Raw genomic sequence first — 20420 nt, 5'->3', positions numbered from 1 at the left:
GCTGTACAGGACATTGGTTAGGCCACTGTTGGAATATTGCGTGCAATTCTGGTCTCCTTCCTATCGGAAAGATGTTGTGAAACTTGTAAGGGTTCAGAAAAGGTTTACAAGGATGTTGCCAGGGTTGGAGGATCTGAGCTACAGGGAGAGGCTGAACAGGCTGGGGCTGTTTTCCCTGGAGCGTCGGAGGCTGAGGGGTGACCTTTCATAGAGGTTTACAAAATTATGAGGCGCATGGATAGGATAAATAGACAAAGTCTTTTCCCTGGGGTGGGGGAGTTCAGAGCTAGGGGCCATAGGTTTAGGGTGAGAGGGGAAAGATATAAAAGAGACCTAAGGGGCAACTTTTTCACGCAGAGGGTGGTATGGGTATGGAATGTGCTGCCAGAGGAAGTGGTGGAGGCTGGTATAATTGCAAATTTTAAGAGGCATTTGGATGGGTATATGAATAGGAAGGGTTTGGAGGGATATGGGTCGGGTGCTGGCAGGTGGGACTAGATTAGGTTGGGATATGTGGTTGGACAGATTGGACTGAAGGGTCTGTTTCCGTGCTGTACATCTCTATGACTCTGTCTTGGTTGTTCTTAAAGTTGAATGGATCTGAAAGGAAGCACAGCTTGGCTGTGGATAGAACCATGAGGGCATGGGACTTAAATGAAACAAAGTAATGTGGATCCAAAAACAGAAGCTGATGGAAAAGCTCAGCAGGTCTGGCAGCATCTGTGGAGAGAAATCAGCATTAATGTCTCTGGTCGAGTGACCCTCCCTGAGAACTGGTTTTTAAACAAAATGTTCATAGAGCCAAGTAACAAAGGCTCAGTCAAAAAGTTAGGTGTTTAAGAAGCATCTTCAAGGAGGGAAGAGGGATGACCAAGGAAGTATTGGCAGGGAATTCCAGAGCTGAAAATGCAGGCAGCTCGAGACATGGATGCCAATGGCAGAGCAATGAAAAATGGATATCTACAAGAGACAGACTTCAAGAAGCAGTGTGGCTCTGGAGCATTGTAGGGCAGACTCATTTACGATTAATGTAATTCACTATTTTCTAATTTTAAGACATCATGTTAAACACAAAATGTTGAAGTTCATTTGTTTGCACAGGACAGTTTAGTTCAAGCACAGTTTGTGTTTTGCTACTCAAAGTCTAAGTTAATAGGTGAGCTAAATCAAATGAATTTGAATCAAAGAGAAATGTTTGGCCCTCTATGTTTTGGTGCAACGTCCAGGGCCTGTTCTGCGTTGTATTGTTCTATGTTCTAAATTGGTGGATACATTTTAAATCTTTAATCTTTAAAACATCATGTGCCTCGTTTTGCAAATCCAGTTTTCACCACGAGATGGCAGTGCTGTATGCTAATAAGCTAAACATTTTATGCCAGAAACAGACTGTTGCAAAAGAGTTTCCCCTCCTTCACAAGCCTTTTTCCACTATCTGCCTCTTGACTTGTTGCTGTTTTCTACCCCATCTCCCCTCAATTAAAATAGAGCAGCAGCCTGTCTCAAGGCATGGAGATATCAGTGTTTGCCAGGACAATTCTGTTATTTAACACACACTCTGTTTTCTCATTACAAGTCCTTTTACATTGACTGGGGAAATTGACTCTGCACATCCTGAAAGAGAGGGGCTAGCATTGATATTGCACTTCACAGCCAATTATGTACTTTTTGAAACATAGTCACTGTTATAGGAGAGGAAATTGGGCACCCCCTTCTCCCCCCCCCCCCCCCCCGACAGCAAAGTGCTAATGATCAGAGAGTCTTTTATCTGCGATGTTAGGGATACGCTGCTGGTCTTCAAACTGGTGCCATGTGGAATTTTTTTTTACATCCACTAAGAAAGTTAGGGGGTGCCTCTGTTTAGCATTCCATCAGGTATTGGGCACCTCCAACAGTGCAGCACTACCTCAGTACTTCACCTTGAATATGATGCTTGAACCTAGGAGTAGGAACTTGAACCTTGTTACTCTGAGATGAGTGTTCTCTGGCTGGCACTGATTGTCCTGTATTTGCTGCATTCAGTAATGCTCTGTTTCTCCCGCTCCTCTCTGTCTCTCGAGGTTGGCATGGGTTTACTCCACTTCACCATGCAGCATACCGTGGCCACAAGGCGTTGTCCTACCTACTACTGGAACATGGGGCAGACAGCAACATTCCCAATGATGCTGGAGAGACACCCTTTCATTTTGCCTGCAGGTGAGTATGGATTCCTGTAGAGGGGGCTGTCAACCACCTAACATCTGAAGACAGACAGACAAAATGGCCACCTGTTGTTTCCAGGGCAACTAACAGGACTATTTACAGTCCTAGAGTTGTCAGCATGGAAACAGACCCTTCAATCCAACTCGTTCTTGCTGACCAGATATTCTAATCTAATCTATTCCTGTTTCCCAGCACCCGGCCCATTTCGCTCTAAACCCTTCCTATCCATATGCCCATCCAGATGCCTTTTAAATGTTGCAATTGTACCAGCTTCCACCACTTCCTCTGGCAGCTCATTCCATGCATACACCACCCTCTTCGTGAAAAAGCTGCCCCTTAGGCCTCTTTTAAATCTTCCCCCTCTCACCCTAAACCTATGCCCTCTAGTTCTGGACTCCCCCACCCTAGGGAAAAGACCGTATTTACTCATGTTGTTAATGGTTCTGCCTTGGGGAGGTTCATAAGATGGAATATCACAAATGAAGTATTAAATAAAATTCAGACAGCCTGTAAAAGACCTTTATCAGAACTTTGCACTCTTTATTTCCACGAACATACATACAGAAAAGCAGGTGGTTGGTCATTTGGCATTTAGAACTTATTCCACTGTTCAGTTCGGTCGTGACTGATCTGCATCTTGAGTCAAGAGTGTGTTGCTGGAAAAGCACAGCAGGTCAGGCAGCATCCGAGGAGCAAGAGGATCGACGTTTCGGGCCGGAGCCCTTCATCAGGAAAGGTGTTGCCTGACCTGCTGTGCTTTTCCAGCAACACACTCTCGACTTTGATCTCCAGCATCTGCTGACCTCACTTCCTCCTGATCTCCATCTTGACCCTGCTTGCCTTTGTTACGCATCTTGTCCCAGGTTTGCTGAAAAAGAAAATGTAGTTCTACTTTGTGATAAAGTTTAGAACTGACCTCTGTCATCACCAAGTCTCTGTCAAAGAGTTCCAGATGCCCAGTGCTCTTTGAAGAAGTGCTTCATTTCTGAATGGTCTGGATGCAATCTCCAGGATCTATTTTCTTGTTCCAGGTCTCCACTCCAGGGGACCGTAAACCTAGGAGTAGAAGTCGGGCATTCAGCCCATTGAGTCTTCTCTGCCATTCAAGGAGATCACGGCTGATCTGATGGGTTGGTGACGATTCACCGGGGCAGATTTGCCGCCAGTAATTAGCCACTGCCAGTTTTTTTTAGATTAGATTAGATTAGATTAGATTACTTACAGTGTGGAAACAGGCGAATTGAACCCGGGTCTCTGGCGCTGTGAGGCAGCAGTGCTAACCACTGTGCCACCGTGCCGCCCACTAGTTCTCCACCAGAGTTTCTCCACTGGGGCCGTTTGACCTCTGGAGACTATTCACCACCCGAAATATATATATATATATATGTAGTGATTGTTTTCCCTCCCGCCTGTTCTTTCATCCTTCTCCATCCCTTTTATTTATACAAATGCGTACCACATATTGATTTAAAAAAAATAAAATAAATATCATTTTATTGGTTTATATATAAAAATGAGTTACAAACTTTAACCAGAAAAAGGAAATATATTTTAAAAATCTCCATAATTGCCATGTCTATTGTAGAGTCCAATGTAATTAAATTCAAACCAATCTAGTATTGGTTGTAGTTGCTGAGGCACAAAGTCTGCGAGTGCTTCAACGTAGGTATCAAGGTCAGTAAGTGGCACAAAAGCCAAAGCAATTATCATCGTTTTTGCTTTTAAAGCAGAATCAGGATCAGTGTTGTACTGACGAGTTACTGCAGCAATATGCCTATGCATATTTTGTGCCAAATGAATGAAACAGCCCCTAATTCTAACTTCAGGAAAACATTCTCTCCTAGCACACTGGATACACTGTGGTCTGGGATTAGGTACCAAGGACTTCACCATTTCAAAAAAAAAACTCTCCTGTAACGAAAATAAGTTGTTACTGAAACAACGCAAATACTACCTTAACCAATATAACGACAATTTTATATAGTTTAGATATGCTCGGCGGTCAAAGGGCACTGGCTAATCGTCTGCGACGCATCTGCTGTGACAAATGGTCCCATCCTGGATCTTACAATCCTCCAATCCACTTTCCTGCCTTTCACTCCTAACCCTTGATGCCCAAACTGTCCATTTCAACCTTAAATATACTTTATGAACTGACCTCAACACCCTCTGTGGTAAAAATACAACATGTTCATAAACCTGTGAGGGGAGGGTTCCTTCTTGGCTCTGTTTTAAATGTGCAACCCCTTATTCTGAGATTATATTCTCTGGTCTGAGACACTCCAACATGGGAAAACGTCCTTCCCATATCTCCCTTGTCAAGTTCTCTCAGAATCTTGTATATTCCAATGAGTACAGGCCCAACCTACTCAACCACTCCTAATCAGACATTCTCTCCATCCCAGGTAGCAGTCTAGTGAACCTTCTCTGAGTTGCCTCAATGCCAGAATACCTACCCTTAGGTAAGGGGCCCAAACTGTTGATGGTATTGCAACTGTGGTCTGACCAGTGCCTCATGTAGTATCAGCAAAACTTCCTGACTTTTAAGTTCCATTTCCTTTGGAATACAGGACAACATTCCATTTGGCTTCCCTGTCAGCTGCTGAACTTGAAAGAAGAGCTTCTATCCCAGTCCGTTCCTCCACTCAGACCTGCCTTTACCCCAGCCTGCCTCCCTCCCACTCTCTACCCATTTTGTTTTTTTTTTAAATTGTAGGTTTACTTTTACCTGTACATGCAGAATGACTCAAACCAGGGTCTCTCCTCCTTCCTTGCTCACTGCAGGCGTGGGGCGCTGTGCATTATGCATCAAATGGTGAAGAGCGGGGCGAATGTGGCAGCACTGGATTACCAAGGGAAGACAGCCCTTCACCAGGCCGTGTCTGGTGGCAGTGTGTAAGTATTGATATTCACAGGCCATCCTGCTCACCTGGGGCCACCCAGCCTCAGGCCCCTTCTATCCCATCAGCGTGTCAGAATGGGGTGTGCGGGGAAATTCCAGGGAGTAGCAATGTAGGGGGCGTTTCAATGTCGCCATTATGGATTGGGCTGGTGTTATCTGGTCAGGATCGGGGAGGAATTCCCATTGTTGATTTCCTGTCGTTTGGTGGCATCCCCCTTCCCTGTGTCTGGAATTTCCTCCTGAGTAACTCATCTACTTACTCATAGAATTATGGAATTTCCCATAGTCTCCCCAAAGCCTAACCACCACCTACAAGGTCCAAGTGTGATGGGGTATTCCCCACTTACCTGAATAGGTGTAACTCTAACAACACTGAAGAAACCTGACACCATCCAGGATAAAGCAGCCCGCTTGTTTGGTGCCACATCCCTTCAATACCGAGGCTCGGTAGCAGCAGTGTGTACCATCTACAAGATGCACTGCAGACATCCTCGGGCTGCACCTTCCAAAACCACCTAGTAACACAAGGGCAGCAGATACACAGTAACACCACCATCTTCAACTTTCCCTCCTAGCCACTCACCATCTTGACTTGGAAATGCAGCAAATTTTGTTTTAACCAACACCCTTATGAGGGGGCGTGAATTATATACCTCAAATATTGAGTATTTATAATGTAAATCATTAAAATCTCTTCAGTGTGGGAGCAGGTCATTCAGCCCATCGAGTCCACACTGACACTCCAAAGAGCATCCCACCCAGACCCACCCAATCCCCATAATCCTGGTCAATCCATCTAATCTGTATCACTTTGGACCTGTGTGAGGAAACCGGAGCACCTGGAGGAAACCCACACAGACATGGGGAGAATGGGCAGATTCCAGACAGACTGTCATGAGAGGCTGGAATCGAACCTGGGACCCTGGCACCATGAGGCATCTGTGCTAACCGCTGAGCCACCGTCTATAAAGTATAATAGTGATTGTAAACTCCTGCATTGTATTTCTCTTAGTCACTGTGTGTCTTTTACGTTGGGCTTCGGAGGTGTGTTGATGTTTTTATGAAGACTCCTTGAGCGATGTTGATGTCTCGAAGCCTCTCATGGTCAGTGTTTACTGTGGTTATGTGTTACTTCGTGATTATCTGGAATATTTGACCAACGGCTGCACTCCTGGGTCCCGTTGTCAGGTGCGGGTTTGTGAAAGGCTTGCTGTGTATCACTGTTCCTTCACTATCGCTGGGTCAAAATCCTGGAACCCCCCCCCTCCGTCAGGGCATTGTGGGTCGATCTACAACACTTGGACTGCTGCGGTTCAAGAAGGCAGCTTACCCGCACCTTCTCAAGGGGCAACTGGGGATGGGTAATAAACGCTGGGCCCAGCCAGTGACACCCACTTCCCACCAGTGAATATAAAACAGATGCTCCTTAAAAAGCAGGGTCCTATGCTGATTACTCCTTTGTGACTGCTGTTGCCCACTGACCTTTCTGTGAAGCAGACATGTTAAAGGCGCTATGTGAAGGTAAGGTTAGCACGGCCGCTTTCCCGCGTGTTGATCGGTGCCCACTCCCTCCCCTCAGGTGATGACCGCACTCTCTTCTGCCCACAGAGCCGCGATCCGTTACCTTGAAGAAATGGGTCGGTTTGACTTCCGTGAGCCGGACAGGTTCCTGCAGACACCGCTGCACACTGCAGCCTCCATCGGCAACGAGGATGTCATCAGATACTTGCTGCGGGGCGGGGTGAGTAATCTTCCACCAAAGAATGGCCGACAGAAGGAGCTCGGTCTGAACCTCCCGTGGAAGTTGGGCAGTGTGGGTCTGTGCCGTGGATTCGTACAAACCGGAAAGGCCCTTTGGCCCATCCAGCCTGCACTGACTTATCTACACTTCCCATCACTTGGCCCTTACCCTTAAATGTTATCCACAGTTCAAGAGCTCATCCAAGTACAGATATCCCCCACCCCCGCTACCCAATGGTAAAGTGTTCTCAAAAAACCTCTCTTTAGCTGAAAATGGCTTAAAATCGAAGATGCATGATTTATGGGGGAAAATTTCACCAATCCTCTTTGGATTCCCGAAAACTGATAGTAACGTAGGTCTTCCATACAAGCAAGATGGCATAAAGCAAAAGTTCGAAAAGCAGGGGTTACCTATACTTTTAAAAGTTGTGAGGTTTTCCACCTCAGCTACAGCTGTATTTCAGATTCCCCACCAGCAGGTATAGAGAGGTTGGTTTTAGCTTGTATCTCATAGATTTTTTTTTGTTTGGTTTGCTATGATATCAAATCTCTCATTGCAAGAGGCCATTCAGCCCATCATGCCAGTGCCGTCTCCTGGAAATTTGGCCCAATTGGCAGACCCTCTTTCCCATTGATTTTTTGTAGCGTTGGTATTTTGTAGCAGTTTGCCAACTTCAGGCTGATATCTCGTCCCACATTGGTAACTGTTGTATCCCTCTACTTCCCTCCCAATTCATAGAATCCATGCAGTGTTGAAGTGGGCCATTTGGCCCATCAAGATCACACCAATCCTCTGAAGAGCATCCCCCTGCCTTATCCCAGTAACTCTGTATTTCCTGTGGTTAACCAACCTAACCTGCACATCTTTAGATTGTGGGAGGAACCCAGAGCGCCCGGAGGAAACCCGCACAGACACAGGAGAATGTGCAAACTCCACACGGACAGTTGCCCGAGGCTGGAATCGAACCCGGGTCCCTGGCACTGTGAGGCAGTTGTGCTAACCACTGAGCCACTGTGCCCCCTCAGTTCATTCTCTTGCGGTCTGTATCTATACTGTCAGTGTTTCCATGTGTAAACAGTGTGCAACAATCTGCCTATGTATCTCTGTACACCAGGCAAAGTTGGTCCTGTCACAATGGCTCTTAACTTACCTCGATAAGAATTGTTATTGACTGACTCCCCGGTCTGTTTCGCGCTGGGTCCTGACAACCTTTGACCTTTTAACCTTTATCATCATAAAGTTACTTACTGCCGAATGAGGTTGGTCAGAGGATGTTGGATCAATCCTTTTTCACCAGACTGCTCCCTATGATTTCTGTCCTGGATGAGTCTATATTGACCAGACATGTTGATAAATAATGCATATTAAGGTAATGGGGCTTATTTTAAAATCAATAGATCAATTCTTCTAATGGCGGTCAGTGAGAAGAGGCATTTTACCAACATAAAGGGGGCAGCTCTTCTCATATCTCGAATCCCCGAAGGAGATAAAGGTGACAGAGTCATCCAGCACGGAAACAGACCCTTCGGCCCAACCAGTCCATGCCTACCATAATCCCAAACTAAACTAGTCCCACCTGCCTCCCCCTGGCCCATATCCCTCCAAACATATCCTGTTCATGTACTTATTGAAGTGTCTTTTAAATGTTATAACTGTACCCGCTTCCAGCATTGCCTCAAAGTTCATTCCCCACGCGAACCACCCTTGGTGTAAAAGAATTTATCCCTCGTGTATTTTTTGGATGTTTTTCCTCTCACCTTAAAAGTGTGCCCGTGAGGCTTGAAATCCCCCCCTCCTAGGGAAAAGATACCCACTGTTAACCCTATCTGTACCCCTCATGATTTTACATACCTCCATAAGACAGATGAGGTTTGACCTGATAGGTGTTTCTTTTGGAAGCTTTTGATAAGGCAGAAGTGATATCGCCAAAGTCCTCCAGGTCCATAAGGCTGCTTGCTCATTAGGGAGAAACGACTGAAGGTGGTTCAGGTTATAAGTTTGCTCGCTGAGCTGGAAGGTTCGTCTTCAGACGTTTGTCACCGTGCTAGGTAACCTCGTTAGTGAGCCTCCGGGGAAGCGCTGGTGTTGTGTCACGTGATCTATTTATGTGTCTGTTACGATGGGTGATATCATTTCTGGTTCTTTTTCTCAGAGGTTGGTAAATGGGAGTCCAAATCAATGTGTTTATTGTTGGAGTTCCAGTTTAAATGCCAGGCCTCGAGGAATTCCCATTTGTGTCTCAGTTTAGCCTGTCCTAGGATGGATGTGTTGTCCCAGTCCAAGTGGTCCTCGTCTGTATGTAAGGATACTAGTGATAGTGAGTCATGACTTTTGGTGGCCAGTTGGTGTTCGTGTATTCCGGTGGCTAGTTTTCTGCCTGTCTGTCCGATGTAGTGTTCGTTAAAGTCCTTGCATGGTATTTTGTAAATGATATTTGTGTTGCTGGTTGTTTGTATAAGCTTCTTTAGTTTCATTAGCCACAGCTTCAGTGTTTTGGTAGATTTATGGGTTACCACGATGCCAAGGGGTAAGAGTAGTCTGGAAGTCATTTCTGAGATGTCTTTGATATATGGTAATGTGGCTAGAGTCTCTGGACTTGTGTCTGCTTATTTGGGTTTGTTACCCCGAGGGTCATCCTGCCTCAGGTGAGGGGAGAGGTTGAGAAGGGGGATCCTCCATGATACCTCAGCTGGAGTGGGAACTAAACCACGCTGTTGGTGTCATTCAGTTTCACAAACCAACTGTCAAGCCAACTGCAGTTTCCAGCCCCCTTGATAAGGTGGATATCGTGAAGATATCGTTTGTAGGCAGACTATAGTCGCTAATGAAATCCAATAAGGAACTCTGAAGAAATGGTGTTTGACCTTGACAAGAGCTGAAATGCTGAACTCATTCCCTCAGAGAATGAAGAGGAAGGTTAGGCTCACAACGTGTTGGTAGCTTTAGAGAGAGAGTAAGCGTCTCTTATTGAGCATAAACACTGATGTAGAACAGTTGGACAACCTGTCTGTTTCCATGCTGTACCAAACTATGTAAAAGGGAAGTGATATTTCTTGCACGTTGCTTTCATATAGAGCTTACTTTCTGTTTTTCAAAAACACTCACTTTCAATCAAAAGTAGCCTGTAAGGGAGAGGGGAGAATGACATTTGTACAGAGGGCTTAGGAAGCTCAGGGTTACACAGTAACCGATGTCCTTAAGTCTTCGATAAACTGAAAGAACTGTGGGTGTTGGAAATTAGAAACAAAAACAGAAATTGCTTGAAACGCTCAGTAAGTCTGGCAGAATCCGTGGAGAGAAACTCTCATTAACAGGTCGGGTCCAGTGACCCTGCCTTGTGTCTTTTAAATATTTTTCTACAAACTTGTTCAGGCATGTTACAGGACAGCTCTGGGAAAGGTGTGCCTTCTGATCCAGAGGTAAAGAGACTACCACAGGATCCCCTCCTCATCTCATTAAGAGTGGGCTTATTGTTGAAGCAAGGTTGTGAGAGAGGGTATGATTCATTTTGGAAATGGACTGAATGACCTTGTTCTGTTGAAGCTGGTAAATTAGAGACAGATTTGAACAAAGGGGCCATCTGGAGGTCAGATGCTAAATGTCAAAGGTCGCACGTCAGCAATCATCTTGAGGACATATCCTGGTTTGGATCATTCATTGGACAATGCGTATGGGAAGGGGGTGGATTTTGGTGCCTTTCTTTTCCCTAGTATTATTTCATGGGAAAGTGGACGTCAATGGCTTGCTCAGTCATCTGAGGGAGCTCTGAAAAGTCAGTGGTGTCACTGAGAGTCAGGAGTCACATGTCGGCGAGAACACACAAGGAGAGCAGATCCCCTCTCCAAGTGGGGAGCTGATTTTTTCCAACAATTGACAATAGTTGTTGCCACGATCACCTTCAATGAGACTAGTTCTATAATTCCATACTTGTTAATCAATACTGTCCTCCATTGGGGGTGGAGGAGGAGGAGAGATTTGAACCCATTCTCCCAAGCTTTCACAAAGGGTCAATTAGACTCGAAACGTCAGCTCTTTTCTCTCCTTACAGATGCTGCCAGATCTAATGAGATTTTCCACCATTTTCTCTTTTGGTTTTCAGGTTCCAGCATCCGCAGTAATTTGCTTTTATACTAGACTAGTGATATTACCGCTGCACCAACATCTCCTCCCGTTTCACTTGGAGTGATAGCAAAGGTTTTCAACTTGGAACAGAACCAAGCAACCTGGAAAACCAGGCGGTTTAAAGCTGCCATCGGAACAAACGATCTCTCCTTATATTGCATCATTTCCTGGCTGAAGGGAAGATGCTTTGAAGTGGGGGTGGGGCCAGATGATGACTGTCAGTCTGCTCTGCTAATAAACATTGATTCTGGAAAACAGAAACAAAAACAGAAATTGCTGGAAAAGCTCAGCTGGTCGGGCAGCACCTGTGGAGGGAAAGCTCAGTTAACCATTTCACTCCCCAGACCTGCTGAACTTTTGCAGCAATTTCTCTTCTTGCACCCTGCGTTAATGAACCTGCCTTTTCTCACCTAGAGGTGCCGGGTCGATGCGGCTGACATGTGGGGGATGGTTCCCATGCACGTAGCGGCTCAGACAGGTTCGGCCGCCATTTGCTGGCTGCTGACGATGGAGGCTGGCTTCTCTCTCCTCCAGCTGCGGAACAAGGACGGGCTGACCCCGCTGGAACTCGCCAAGCAAGGCAAGACTCACAGGTTGGTCGTGGCTTCGTGAGCGTTCCCAATGCCTGAGCTCTTCTGGGAAAATTGCGCGCCATTGTCCTGTCTGGAAAGGGGCAGACGTGGCACTCGCCTTTTAATGTCTTACCACGCGGCTCGTCCTGAAGACACAGCATTGTGCCAACTCCTGATCTGAACACAGTCCAGTCAGCAATGGCCCTGTTCCTAGCACGTTTGTCTCTGAATTGAGAGATTCTGGGTTCAACTCCAGCTCCCCAGGACTCGAGCACAGAAAGTGAGGACTGGAGATGCTGGAGATCAAAGTTGAAGAGTGTGTTGCTGGAAAAGCACAGCCGGTCAGGCAGCATCTGAGGAGCAGGAGAATCGATGTTTCGAGCGTAAGCTCTTCATCAGGAATGCCTGATGAAGAGCTCGAAATATCGACTCTCCTGCTCCTCGGATGCTGCCTGACCAGCTGTGCTTTTCCAGCGCCACACATTTTTTTGACTCTTGAGCATGGAAGTCTATGTCAATATTGCAGTCCAGCACTGAGGGAGTGCCACACTGACAAAAGTGCTGTCTTTTGGCTGAAGTGTTTCTTTTTTAATCTAACCTACTTTTCTAACTGAGCTGTTCAGAGATGTTATTGCACACCTCTGGAGCAGGTGGGACTTGAAGCCAGCCTCCCGGCCCTGAAGTAGGGGCACCAGCACAACATCACAAGAGGGCCTTTTTGGGTGAGATGTTAATTCGAGTCCCCATCTGTCTACCTGAGTGGATGTTAAAAAGCCCACAGCACTACATTGAAGAGGAGCAGTGCTTCACAGTGGCTCTGTGGTTAGCCCTGCTGCCTCACAGCGCCAGGGACCAGGGCTCGATCTCTATGAAAGTGCATGATGGAGCTGGCCTGGCTACCATCAGATTAACACTGCACAAACCAGACTGCCTGGTTATGATGGAAGAGTTGGTGCTGGAAAAGCACAGCAGATCAGGCAGCATCCGAGGAGCTGGAGAGTCGAAGTTTCAGGCATAAGCCCTTCATCAGGAATTCCTGATTATTCCCAAAACGCGGACTCTCCTGCTCCTCAGCTGCTGCCTGACCTGCTGTGTTTTTCCAGTGCCACACTTTCGACTCTGATCTCCAGCATCTGCAGTCCTCCAGTACTCCTTGCCTGGTTACGATCACCTTGTTGTTTATGGCAGTTTGCCCAGTACAAATAAGCTGCTACGTTCCCTACCTTCCAACAAGTGACAACACTTTTAAAAATAACTTCATTGGTTTAAAGTCTAGTGCTTATGCAACGGGCAATATGAAAAGCACATCTTTTCTCTTCCAAGTGCTGCCTGACGCTGAAGCTGCCTGGTGACGTTAATTTAGCATGTTGCTGACTTGACTCTGTCTAATATTTTGGTGATTGTAACACAGCTCAAAGAAGTGATTCTGAGAAATCTGAGAAAGCAAATTCTGAAGTGAGAAACAAACAAATCTACAAGACAATCAATCAAACTAATTATTCAAGAGTTAAAGCAGCATTAACAAAGACGGTGCTCGGATTTATCATTCTATTTTGATCTCATCGAAACCTACAAAATAATTGAAGGGGTGGCCAGGGTAGATCTGAGTTTGCCCTAGCTGTGGAGTCTGGACCCAGGGGACACAGGGAGGGTCACATGACCAGAAAGGTTAACTCTGATTTCTCTCCACAGATGCTGCCAGACCTGCTGAGCTTTTCCAGCAATTTCTGCTTTTGATACAGTTTAAAAATAAGGGCGATGCCATTTAGGATTGAGATAAGGACAAATTTCGCTTTTACATGGAGGGTTAAGAATCTTTGAAATGCTCTATCCCTGATTAATGTGGAAACTCATCTTTGAGTACGTTCAGAGTAAAGATTGATCAAATTCTGATTACTCATGTCATAGCGGGTTTTGGAAGTAATGTGGATAAAGGCACTGAATTGTTTGGTTAGTCGTAACCATACGAAATGGCAGAGCAGGCCTGAGGGACCAAAATGGCCTAGTCCTCTTCCTCCAAATGCCTGTTGTCTCCTCAGAATATCCTAAACTGTTTGGAAACCAATGAGGTAACCCTTGCCATTATGCATATTGCAGTAGTTAATTTGGGAAAACTGAGATCCCATTAGCATCAGTGAGATACGTAACCCAATAATCCACTGACGTCGGTGAATGGGTGAGTGCTGTGGAAATGCTAAGTGAGCACTTGACTATTTTCTGCATAGTACCCATCTTAGAGGAGAGACAATACATTAGGTTAGCTCGTTCTTCCAAACTCCCGCACTGCTGACAGTGCAGCACTCTCTCGGTACCACATCGAAGGGTTAGCCAGACATTCGGGACTCGAATCACTACAGTGACCCTTGAACACAAAGCCTAATGCAGGTAGGGTCACTGCCATTACTGATATCTACTTTGATGTGGTCTGAAAGACCATTTAAATTTGAGAACATTAAATAGCCTTAATGTCAGAGTGAACAGAAACGCCTTCACACAGTACTGACAAAGCTGGAAATAGTCTCCATTCCGTTCTGTTTAATTCCAGGTGATATGGAGGTATATGCTGGAGGATAGGAAGAGATGTGCCTGATGGAAGGAGCTGGGAAGAATCAGATGGAATCAGAGCGTGTTACTGGCTCAGTCAAACATCCCTTCATTCAGCTTCCCAGCTGTCCCAGGTTCTGTAAATTGAGAAGAACACTGAGTTGATGAGTACTTCCCTGATAGTTTATTGAACAAAAGTCCCCGAAAGGCTTCATTAAGTTTTACAGTAAACCTTTTAATAACCAACACTATTGGGACCAGTATGGTGGTTGATCAAATATTCCCGTCCATCAGAAGGTCCGCGTAAACAATGTGATAACGCACACTAAGTATTTAAAACATAAAGTATACACATTGCTGTTACACTTTATTTCCAACATAAATCACCTAAATAATCAACTTTGCCTCTTACCAGCAGAGAGTCTTCTCACTCTCTTCTCACTCTCACCTTCAACTAACTCGGACATCACAATATTTGAGCAGAAATTGATTTGAAATTGAATCAACTGCTGTAATTTCATGTGGCCATTCAATTGAATATAAAGTGTGTTTATATTGAGGTAAATAAATTAAACAAACTAGAATAATTGAACAGAATAATACAGTAAACGTCCCGGTATTTGAGGTGTACAATCTTTGCTGGTTTATTAAGCATGGGCCGGTTGATAAGGTGCTGGTGAAAACAACATTTGCTGTAATTCTTCTAATTTGTAGCTTGTCACCAGAGTTACCCTCCAAAGGCCAGTCAAACAGGAAAGGTAGCTTCCAGTATCTGTCATCAGCTTATTTACTGTCATGGGAGGGAAATGTGCAAGAATCTATTTCCTTGATTGTATTAGAATAGCAGTAGTGGTGTCAATTTAACTCCGGGAAAAGAGAAATGATTCTCAAACTAATCCATGGACCACTTGCCTGTCTGTGTACCTGACAGCAACTGACAAACTCTGAACCATAAAGTCTACTCTTACCTTCCATTGTTTTTTCATTGAGTGTTTCTCATTTCTGAGCTGAGAGTATTCCATCACCACCCTGGGTTTCCCGAATTTGTAGCTTTCACGTTCACGATTGGACCAATGGATTTCTCCTTCCCAAAAAGGCCTCGCCCCCAAAGCAAGGATGTTGTTCTATTTCTGATATGGATACGGGGGAAAAGAAATCACCAATTTTATACCCTGCCCAAAACCCTTTGTCACTGGAAACACCCTCACTCCTAAAGAAGTGACCTTATGGAGCTGGCAATAGAGAGATTGGAAAGAGGTGATAAAATGTTGATAAATTATTCTGGAAAGAGTTGGAATCAATCTGTAATGTCACAAATAACCAAACTAGCAATCATAGAACCTTTTAAATCAACACGTTCAGACTTGTTACAACATATCTCCCCGTGTTATGAACCAGACCAAACCCCCTCAAAATATATCAAGAACAGAGCTTAGACTCTAATCTTTATCTTATTTAAAGGTGAGTGTAGACGTGATTCAACTGGTCAAACTATTTAGGTTCAAGCTAAACACATTTTATTTACACCACAGTTAAAATACAAATCAAAACTCTTGACAAAACTTTAACTTGGAATACTTAACAAAATAACTACTATTCCTCAACTGTTCTAATGTAGCAGCATCCCATAAACACACCCTTGGCAAAGGCAAATTCAGCAAAACCGATTTCCCTGATTGGCTGTCTCCTCCAGGCCAGGAGAAAGAACACCGACAGCATCTAGTAGCAGAGACAGAACTCGAGCTTTTGCAGCAGTAGAGAGAGAGAGCTGTATCTAGCAGCTTCAATTCCCAAACCCCAACACTCTCCATCTGTGTGAGCCTGACTCCACTCAATCATGTTTCTTCTGTCCACTTTTTAAAAATCAGAAAGCTGTTTACTCTACATTCTGTGGAGAAAACATCTCGACACTAGGTTTACCCCTCTTGAAACAGGACAGAATAAATCTTAAAGGCATTTGGATGTGAACCCTGAGGTAGGAGCACTACCACTGTACCACCAGAGTCCTAGCACGTAATGATGCTTTGTCTTCAGTTTGAGTATATCAGAAAATCTGTCCCCCGTGATCAGTTAAAATAGTAGCACAGCAACTTGTAAAGTGGAAAACTTAATCAACCCATTTTTCGTTTTGACATATCTCAATGATAATTTGTGTTTCTTACAGACACCAGGAGGTAACAAAACTTCTGAACAAGTTCAGTGAGGAATCACAGACTGGAAAGCCCAAGGAACCAATTGGTAACTGCAGTGACGAAAGTTGGTTTGACTCTTTACGAATAGAGTGTAAGAAATGCTTTGGTGATGACAACAAATCACCAGCTTTCAGAGCTCTGCAGAGCAGGAGTTAGATTCATTTGACAATGATTATTTAAACAAAAACAAATAGCTGGCAAAACTCAGCAGGTCTGGCAGTGGAGAGAAAGCTGAGGTAACGTTAGTATGTAATGAATATTGTGCTTATTTCAATGGGGATGCCTTGTGCAGTCTCTGAGGCAGAAGATCCAGATTCGAGGCCCTTCCCAGGACTCGATGACTGAGGAATGATGTGGACAATCAGACCAACTCAGCAATTATTCTGATATTTTCCAGCAGTAAGTGTGGTAGAGCCTCTCGGTGGGGAATTGATAGTCTAGTGGTTTACAAGGATGTTGCCAGGGTTGGAGGATTTGAGCTAGAGGGAGAGGCTGAATAGGCTGGCACTGTTTTCCCTGGAGCATTGGAGGCTGAGTGGTGAGCTTTATAGAGGTTTATAAAATCATGAGGGGCATGGATAGGGTGAGTAGACAAGGTCTTTTCCCTGGGGTGGGGGTGTCCAGAACTAGAGGACATAAGTTTAAGGTGAGAGGGGAAAGATATAAAAGAGATCTAAGGGGCAAATCTTCACCTGGAGGGTGGTATGTATATGGAATGAGCTGCCAGAGGAAGTGGTGGAGGCTGGTACAAAAACAACATTTAAAAGGTATTTGAATGGGTATATGAATAGGAAAGGTTTAGAGGGATATGGGCCAAGTGCTGGCAAATGGGACTAGATTAGGGTTAAGATATCTGGTCAGTATGGACGGGTTGGACCGAAGAGTCTGTTTCCTTACTGTATGACTCTATGGTACTATCACTAAACTGTTAATACCAAGACTTGGAGTCATCTCCCAAGCTCCCAGGTTCAGATCCACGATGGCAGATGGTAGAATTTTAATTCAGCAAAAGTCTTCAATTAAGAATCTTAATTCTTAAATCAGACAAGAGATCTGCTGTCCTTACCCGTCTATATATGACTCCAGACCCAGAGCAATGTGGTTGACTCTTAACAAAAACAAGATGCTGGAATCTGAAACCAAAAGAGAAAATGCTGGAAAATCTCAGCAGGTCTGGCAGCATCTGTAAGGAGAGAAAAGAGCTGACGTTTTGAGTCTAACTGACCCTTTGTCAAAGCTTAACGAGTGAATGTGAGAGGGTGTTCTGTTTAGTTTCTATCACACTGATCACTCCTCACGATGCAATACCACATCCCTCCACACTGATTGATGGAACAACGTTACCTGAAAAACAAAGAAGATTCTTGGAATAATCTATCTTCTCCTCTACCTGGGCCACCAATGTGTGCTGACCAGTTCTCCCTCTGAGCTCCTTTGGAAGTTGCGAGTGGGGTGTTGGAAAAGCAGGTCCTAATGAAGGATTCTTGCCCAAAATATCAACTCTCCTGCTCCTCAGATGCTGCCTGACCTGCTGTGCTTTTCCAGCACCACACTCTCGACTGTGATCTCCTGCATCTGCAGTCCTCACTTTCTCCTTTGGAAGCATCTGACTGGACACTTGCCCTTAGTGTAGGTTAGGTGGATTGGGATTCTTGTAATGGAACCTGATGTGAGAATCCCGAATCCTCTTGGTGCGGGGACAGTAGTCCGTCCCTTACCTTGTGTAATGTCAAAGCACCTTAAGTGAATTACTTCAAAGTACTGCAGCTTTCTCAGTTGCCACTGGTGGAGCAACGATGGGTAGAAAATACAGCAGGTTGAAAGGAAACTTTGAATCAATAAGAAGTGTGCTGTGGGGGTGGGAAACCATATTTTCTGTTGTAATGATTGGGGAATGTTATCCTGAAAGGGTAGTTAGGAATCAACCACGTTGCTGTAGGTCTGGAGTCATGAGTAGGCCAGACCAGGTAAGGATGGCAGTTTGGTTCTTTTTTTTTTTGGTTGGTACAGATACAATGGGCTGCTCCTGTGTGACGTTTGCACATTCTCCCTGTGTCTCTGGTTTCCTTCCACAGGGAAATGCAAGGGGAAAAGGGGATAAAGTAGGGGATTGGATTTGGATAGAATGCTCTTCGGAGGGTCAATGCATATTCGGTGGGCTGAATGCCCTGCTTCCACACTATAAGGAATCTATTTCCTTCCCTGAAGGATAGTGAACCAAGATGGGTCATTGATACAATCCACATTCATTTGGATTTTCAGGTTTAATGCGTTTGTCCCCAGCTGCCAAAGTGTGACCTGAACCTGTATTGCTGAGTTATTAGTTCACAATTAGTTGTTCGACTAGGAACACATTGTGATGTTGCCGTACCTCCTGCTAGCTTAGGCACCTTGCACTAAATGGCCTCTTGCTATGCTGCAATATTCAAGAAAAGGTAATAATGCTGGCCTTTTCATCCTTTGACTTTTAGGACTGTACTACAGCTGTCTGCTACTCCCAGGAGTCCTGAGTGCAATTGTCTTCCTTATCGCGAGTTATCTCGGGGAATATGGGGGAGTTTTCAGTCTCATTGCTTTTGCCGTCCTTGGCAGAACAGTTTTTTTCCAGTATCACCGTATTTCTCACCTTTCCAGGTAGGAAAACCTTTTTTCTGGGCTTGTGTGACAATACTATAGCTTTAAGAGGTGTATTTTGTCCCTTTTTTTGTTGAAGAGAGGTTTGAAGACAGAGGTTTCGAGCTGTCTGTTTGAATCTAATAAAGTAAACTGGTTGTGAGGCCTTGGGTCTTTTTTTAAAGTTGGAACAATAGAAGCAGCCTGAATAAATGGGGTCAAGCTCCCACAGAACCAGGAATTTTAGTTTTAGGTTTTCAGTAGCAGTTGCTGGGGTCTTGAAGCTGGATTTGGAAGCTACACTACATCTCTCCCTACTACTCTGTCTTGATGGGTTTTTTTTTTCTCCTGGTCTGGAGAATTGCCTGTGAGACAATCAATTTTACTGAATTTGCCTTTGCCAAGGGTGTGTACATGAGGTGTTACTATATTGGAACAGTTACTGTTCAGTAGTGAAGTCATCTGTTATTCTGTTAAGTTTTCCAATTGAGTTAAGTTATTCCAATTTCTTCTTTTCTTTTGTTGTATTTTAACTATAGTGTATGAATAAAGTGTGTCTTGCTTCAAGATTGATAGTTTGACCAATCGAATTGCATCCAGAATGCAACACCTAGCATCTGGCCCATAAAACTTGTTTTGGTTCTTGAATGCCATCTCCCATGACCACTGGCACTAGTGACCATGACTACATGAAAATAACTGTGGGGTGGAATTAAAGAGCAGGGTCAGAGTCCCACAAATGAATGGCTACAGAACAAATAGTTCATGAGACCATTTGATCACCTAGTTCCTAAAGTTCATAAATAGTACAGCAAACCTTTTATTAACCTTTTTTATTATGAGACCAGGATCAAATATTGCAGATAATCAAGAGATAATACATAATCCCAGTAAACCCTGAGCAAGCAAAGCATTGAGAGATCAACCTCCTTCAAAAAAATCTATGTAAAAGTATCAACATACCTAAAATCAATAGAAAATCATACAGTATTTAATAGAATTGCAGGGGTACACAGCACTGTTATACTTTATTTACAGCATTAATACTTGGACATTGCAGTAGGTTGTGGTGTTTGAGTTTTATAATTTTTGCCAGTTTATCAAAAGTGCTAGTTCATAAGGTGCTGGTTTAAAAACAAAGATAAATGACTGAAAATCTAATCATTTGACTTAATGAACTGTGGATTTAATATGAAAGATAAAGAGCAGGAGACCTTTCCTCTCTATTCAATATGCCGGTGGACTGGGTAAATAATGTTGCCAGTGGATCCAAAGAAAGGGAATTCATGGAATGCTTACAGGATGGCGTTTTGGAACAGCTTGTCATGGAGCCCACAAGGGAGCAGGCTATTTTGGACCTAGTGCTATGTAATGAACCAGACTTTATAAAAGATCTTAAAGTAAGGGAACACTTAGGAAGCAGCAACCATAATATGGTAGAGTTCAGTATGCAGTTTGAAAGAGAGAAGGCAAAATCGGATGTAATGGTGTTACAGTTAAATAAAGGTAATTACGAGGGCATGAGAGAGGAACTG

The 20420-nt window shown here is 44.3% G+C and overlaps 1 protein-coding gene across 2 annotated transcripts in view; it reads left to right on the top strand.

The window, feature by feature from the left end:
• si:ch211-223a10.1 (palmitoyltransferase AKR1) overlaps window positions 1-20420 on the top strand; it is a 35213-nt gene that overhangs the window by 3968 nt on the left and 10825 nt on the right. The window contains exons 2-7 of one of the 2 annotated variants that reach the window (XM_043678825.1): window positions 2058-2193; window positions 4984-5094; window positions 6710-6842; window positions 11379-11557; window positions 16245-16318; window positions 18744-18906. In XM_043678825.1, coding sequence (XP_043534760.1) covers window positions 2058-2193; window positions 4984-5094; window positions 6710-6842; window positions 11379-11557; window positions 16245-16318; window positions 18744-18906 — 796 coding nt within the window. Of the gene's footprint in view, window positions 1-2057; window positions 2194-4915; window positions 5095-6709; window positions 6843-11378; window positions 11558-16244; window positions 16319-18743; window positions 18907-20420 lie in introns of those variants that run through there. The other variant, XM_043678826.1, reaches the window with a different exon arrangement.

The sequence above is a fragment of the Chiloscyllium plagiosum genome, chromosome 38 (assembly GCF_004010195.1).
Source record: "Chiloscyllium plagiosum isolate BGI_BamShark_2017 chromosome 38, ASM401019v2, whole genome shotgun sequence".
NCBI lineage: Eukaryota > Metazoa > Chordata > Chondrichthyes > Orectolobiformes > Hemiscylliidae > Chiloscyllium > Chiloscyllium plagiosum.
The sequence above is the reverse complement of the archived record's forward strand: the minus strand, read 5'-3'. Positions and strand labels throughout refer to the sequence as shown.